This window comes from Lactuca saligna, chromosome 5, assembly GCF_052625555.1.
Source record: "Lactuca saligna cultivar CGN05327 chromosome 5, ASM5262555v1, whole genome shotgun sequence".
NCBI classification, from domain to species: domain Eukaryota; kingdom Viridiplantae; phylum Streptophyta; class Magnoliopsida; order Asterales; family Asteraceae; genus Lactuca; species Lactuca saligna.
In genome coordinates, this window is record NC_136421.1 from 223,419,523 (window position 1) to 223,425,828 (window position 6,306).

Consider the following 6,306-nt stretch of genomic DNA (forward strand, 5'->3'; position numbering starts at 1 on the left):
GGAGCATGGATTTGGTGAAGATATGATTCATGGATATACATGGCTGTATTGGTCATTTTTAAAAAATGAGAAGTATGAAAACCAAATGACGTTTGCAACTGTGTCCATTCAAGGGGTATAATGGTCAATGGTCACTATAACATTAAATTAAAGTGTATAGGAACCTGTGTGTGCAGTTGATTTTGAATAATCTTCAACAATCAACTAATATATATTACATTAATAAGAAATTTAGGTTTAAAAAGAAACAGACGCAAAATTGGGTTTAGAAAGATCAAACGCATGTATGTATAACGACAAGCATAAAATCTTGAAATCGATTTATACAAGTATGTAAAACTAGATAAAAAATACAAAGCAACTGATAATTAATAACATATCGATGCAAGTGAATAAAAAGAGAAATATACTTGAAATCAATCATGTAAGTAGTAGAGAAAGAAACATGTAATTAGAGAAAGAAACATCGCACCTTTGAAATCGAATTCCTTGCAGATGAGATATCGTGAAATTGATTAGACTCGGAATTACTTGGTTGATTATCTAAAGAAGATAATCAACTATCGGTGTATGTATAGCGAGAAAGATGAGACAAGGCTATGAGAAAGATGGAAACAAGGCTGCAGAAGCGCTCCTAATAAGGGTATTTCTGTCCAAGGAATAGAAGATAAAAACGTGTTCCACCTATTTGGGTGGGATTATTTTTTTATATGAATAGTCCCATTGGACTTGGTAAAAAAAATTGTTCCAGTTCTACTTGTGCCAAACACTTTCTGAAAAATTATAGTTCTGTTCTGTTCCACTTAGTTCCCCCCACCAAATAAGGTCTTACAACCAACATCATCCACTCCCACCACTATCATCTACCTCTTACTGTTACCATCTGAGTATAGCAACAAACACCACCTTCTATCACCACCACAACCATCCATTTCTATTGGTTAACACCACCACCAAGTAACTAATCTAAAATTAACTTCAACGTATAACAAAATGGATTTAAAATTCTAATAAATTCAAACTCATATTTTAATAATAAAATTGTATATTTGAACGAATGTAGTTACTAGTGGACAACAATTCAAGAGAAATAGGATAAAGATAGATGTGGGGTTTTCGCAAAGTAGTGGAAGAAATAGAGTAGTTAGGAAAAGTGTGGGTGATAACAGATGGATGTTGATGGCAATACATGTTGTGTGAATGTTTTTCATCGAATATGAGAATGAGAAAGTTGTGCACTTTGCAATGTTTTTAAAAAAATAAAGCTGGTCAAATAATGTTTATTTTCTTCTTTGGAATTGTGTATCTAGAGAAAATGATGCAAGATTGATGATGGCCAAAAAAAAAGATGAAATGATTAAATATAGACAAATCTTAGTTAAATGATAAATTATGTATGAAAATATAGGTTTAATGGTGTTTTTAACATCAAATATGAGTTTAATGGTCTTTTTTTTTTAACATGAAAAGCTGTTATACTTATAATAGTTTATCAAAATGATATTCTTGAACAACAAATATAAGTTTAATGATAAATTATTTACAAAAAATATTAAATGTATACAAAAATGCTAGTTCATAGCCCTATAAAAGACATTTCTCATTTCACGGCTATTATAACCCTATATAAAAGACATTTCTCATTTCACGGCTCTTAAATATATGAATTTGTTTCCATTGTTTTTACATCCAAACACTTGAGGGAAAATTCGACAACTAACCCCAAAAAGAGAGAAAATGTCACTCAAGTAGATAGGCAAAATTCAACAACTAGTATGAATTTTCTCGATTGTTTGTATCATAATCTTAGGGAAACCACATTTCTTTGGTGAAGGAAGTATATATGTATGTTTTTCAAAATATAGGAATTTGTTTCCATTGTTTTTACATCCAAACACTCAAGTAGATAGGAAAATTTTGATAATTGGCTCCAAAAAGACAGAACGTTGATAGGCAAAATTCAACAATTAGTATGATTTTTATCGTTTGTTTGTACATAATGTTAGGGAAACCGTATTTCTTTGTTGAAGGAAGGTTATTTCCAATTTGTTTATTGGTGATAAAGTTTGATCCTCTAAACATTTGTTTACTCGTTAGTGTGATACTAACCCGTTTGATAGAGATTTAGTCTGTTAATTTGGAAGTCATGAGTTCTAATATGGACGACACGACTAACAAGATGTCATAATAAAAACTATCTATTTTCTGAAAATAATCAAATGATATAATGAATCATATGTTTACCTTATACCTTATCCATGTTGTCATAAATAAGATCCAGATATAATCAAGAACACTATGTAAAAGCAAAAAGTAGGTTGTTTGGTATGATGTTTGTATTTACAGATAAAATTAGTGAAACATGTGCACAATTACTATTACTTTGGCATTGTGAAATTAGGTAGGATCACCCTTGAGCTATCTAAATTTTGAATATTTTTATAATAAAATACTACAATTATATAGACATGTATAATGTAGGGAAAATGACTCTGGAGGGTAACTAACTGTTGAGTTTGTTCTTATTTGACCCGTTTCCTTTTTTTTGTACCTAATATACCATCGAACTTGTTGTTTGTGTTCACCATAACCCTTTTGACTAACTATCATCTGTGATAGCTGGTCAAAGGGTTATGGTAAGCACAAACAACAAGTTTGATAATATATTGGGTACGAAATAAATGGAAAGGGACCAAATGAGAACAAACTCAACAATTGGTTACCATCCTGAGTCATTTTCCCCAAAAAGTTAAATGAAATTAAATGTGCAAATGTATTAAAGACTGCAACCTTGATAGGCCATAACGTACATGAAGAGGGGTTTGGAGGGGTAGCTTCGTCAAAATATGGTTTATACAATGATTATTGTGGTTAGTTGTCAACAACTCTCTGCAAAAGGATATGAGTGTGTATGAGAGATATCTTTATCATCATAAACGTTTATCTTAAGGTATATTATGATGATGTGTCTGCAAAAGTTGCATGATCTTGTACATATTGATGTTGTATCTTATCCCGTGAATTCGATCTTAAAGCCAAACAAACTTAAAAATCACAGCATTTGTGATTCCACTTGTTTGTAGACTTGTCTAGAATCTATGATACAATAAATCATTTGACTAGAAATTTAAATGTAGTCATGAAATGCACCTACTCAATCAAGATTATCCTAATAAATATTAAAGCGCATTACAAAGTTGTACATCTATGAATAATGTTTTTTCGTGAGTTATGTTTTGAAGAGAAACAATAATGAATCTCATAAAATCATTAATATGAGCAAGAGATGACGTGATATTTTCTGTAAATGAGTAAAGGAAAATGACTCGGGATGGTAACCAATTGTTGAGTTTGTTCTCATTTGGTCTATTTCTTTTTCTTTTCTTTTATTTTTATTTTTTGTACACAATATACCATCGAACTTGTTGTATGTGTTTACTATAACCCTTTGACCGACTATCACATGTGATAGTCGGTCAAAAGCTGGTAAAAAAGGTTATGGTGAACATAAATAACAAGTTCGGTGACATATTAGGTAAAAAACATAAGGAACCAAATGAGTACAAATTCAACAGTTAGTTACACTCCATAGTCATTTTCCAGTATAATGTATTATAGATTTTTCGTAGTCTTATTTATTGTTATTATTTTTTGAACAACAAATACAAATATACACTAAATTACTCTTCGATGATATATTGAGTAAAAAACATAAGGAACCAAATGAGTAAAAATTCAACAGTTAGTTAAATTCCATAGTCATTTTCCAGTATAATGTATTACAAATTTTCCGTAGTCTTATTTATTATTATTATTTTTGGAACAACAAATACAAATAATACTAAATTACTCTTAAATTGTCCATAATAAGACTTGAACTCTCGATCTCAACAAGGGAGAACAACACCGGATACCGCTGGACAGCAGAAAATGATAAAATAATATTAAGCAAAATATATCTACAATTAATTTAGTAATTATAATGTTTATAATTTGAAAATTATAGTATCAAATGCTATGTGCTATCATTATAAAAATTGAAAACTACCAATATGCAAATTGTCAAACCTTCCATGTAAGATACCAATTAAAATATATTCATTAAAAGCTACAAAAAGTTCTTTGGAAATTTTATATATATATATATATATATATATATATATATATATATATATATATATATATATATATATATATATATATATATATATATATATATAAAAGCAAACCTCCACCTAAAGGAAACATAAAACTGAAATGAAGTGGAAGGAGTATGAATATCCATTGATAAATAATTATATTTCTTTTGATCTGAAAATATTCTACAAATTGAGGTCAAATTTCCGATTTGAAGATGACGGATTGTGTAATTGGTAAGGCGCTCTTCCGGTAGCTCTGTCTTTTCTCTTCTCCAGGAACTTGTGAAGTGATACTCGTCTCGCAATTGGCAAATCTGATCCGTTTTCTTGTAATCCTTGAAGAACATGTTCTGATCCGAAAGAGTCCGAAGATGAAGCCAGTTGAAGACGATTATGGATTTGATTATTAGGAGAAGCAGAAACACTAGTGGCTGCTAACATCAGATCTCTCGCTTTATCAGCCGAAACACAATCAAATACCAACACTTGTCCTCCATAGAAAATCGTCATTTGCTCTGTTTTTGACTCATTCTGTTTATTGGAACCAGTTTTGTTAAAGAAGGAATCCAAGCTACCATATTGAGGAAGATGACTCATTGATTCCTCCGTTTTTATGGATTTCTCAATCGGACTTTCCATTTTGCTTAACAAATCAACAGTCGTCGTCGCCGTCGCCTCGGAAGATCTTTCTGGTTTTCCTGTAACAAAATCAGGGGAAACTTTTAGATTATCCGAAATCTGATAGAACAAAATCAGGGGAAACTTTTAGATTATCCAAAATCTGATAGAAGTCATATGAAAAAAAGGGATTATGATTTAAGATCCATACCTATGACGTCAAAATTTGCATTGATTCCAAGATCGATTAGATTGCCTTTCTCTTTCAGAAACAGACTCAGTCGATTACAAGTCTTGGCAAAACTAGACTTCTCCACCGGAAGCAAGCCGTTGCCGGAAAAGTAGTTTTTAGCTGTTGACATATTTAATAAAATCAAATATTTGTGGAGTAATTATGTGGAGGAAGAATGATTTGAATGAAAAACAGATGAGGGTTTTGCTGTTTTATATGAGATGGGGTGGGTATGTAAGAATGAATGTATAGGTATGATTACAAATGGTGTGATGGAGACATTTGTATACATGAATAAGCACGTGTTAATTGCGTTCATTAAGAAAACTAAAAAAAAAGTGTGGAAGAGTGGAGAAAAACCGGGGGAACCGAACACAAGTGTCACTCAGTCGGCGATAGAGTTGACAGCTCAGTCGGCCATTCAAAGGTGTGCGCCGTTTCTGGTGTTTAAGGTGATGATTTATTTTAGATCAAACGTTTCTTTCAAGTAACACATTTTTGTTTGTATATAATACTCCTAATAAGAGTAAATTACAGTTTTCGTCCCTTTCGTTTAGTCAGATTTGTAATTTTAATCTAATTTTTGAAAATTCGCACCTTATGGTTTAAAAAGTTAACATTTAAAAATATAATTTTACCTTTTTATAATTTTTCATTTTATATTATAAATTTCTTTTATATATATATATATATATATATATATATATATATATATATATATATATATATATATATATATATATATATATAAGAGAGAGAGAGGAGAGAGATAGGTTCCGTTGAGATTAAAAATAAAATAGATATCTTGACATTCAACCTCAGCCATGTATTTCACATATGTCGCTCTAAACCTCTAGCGTACCGGCTCGACAGACCTAGTATAATCATAAATGATTATACAACACCGTCCATTCCTTTCACCTCTGCCGCCATACCCATCACCATAACCGCCACCACCAACACCACTAACACCACCTCTGACACCAGCCGACCCCATCACTTTCACCTCCGATACTTATACCATCATTACCTTTGTCACGACCACCTATTTTCCCACCAACTGTCATAATCATTTATGATTACTCAATTTGTGAACAGACATATATGTAATTATGTATAATCATTTATGGTTAGACATATAAATATAAACATATATAATCCTATATGATTATACATCTCAACCATATAATCATTTATGATTATACATCTCAACCATATAATCATTTATGATTAGTCATACCACGTTGTTGCCGATACATTCGATCATTAGAGCGGCAAATGAGAAATATGTGGCTAAGGTTAAATCTCAAGATCTTT

At 31.0% G+C, this 6,306-nt stretch overlaps 1 protein-coding gene across 1 annotated transcript; it reads right to left on the reverse strand.

Moving 5' to 3' along the window:
* Nucleotides 1-4,258: 4,258 nt before the first annotated feature.
* On the reverse strand, nt 4,259-5,218 carry LOC145045325 (protein TIFY 10A-like). The gene is made up of 2 exons (XM_078993666.1): nt 4,969-5,218; nt 4,259-4,837 (listed from the first exon to the last, which is right to left on the reverse strand). Exons 1-2 carry the CDS (start codon nt 5,117-5,119, stop codon nt 4,323-4,325), a joined length of 666 nt encoding a protein of 221 aa, XP_078849792.1. The 5' UTR covers nt 5,120-5,218; the 3' UTR covers nt 4,259-4,322.
* Between the last annotated feature and the right edge of the window lie 1,088 nt (nt 5,219-6,306).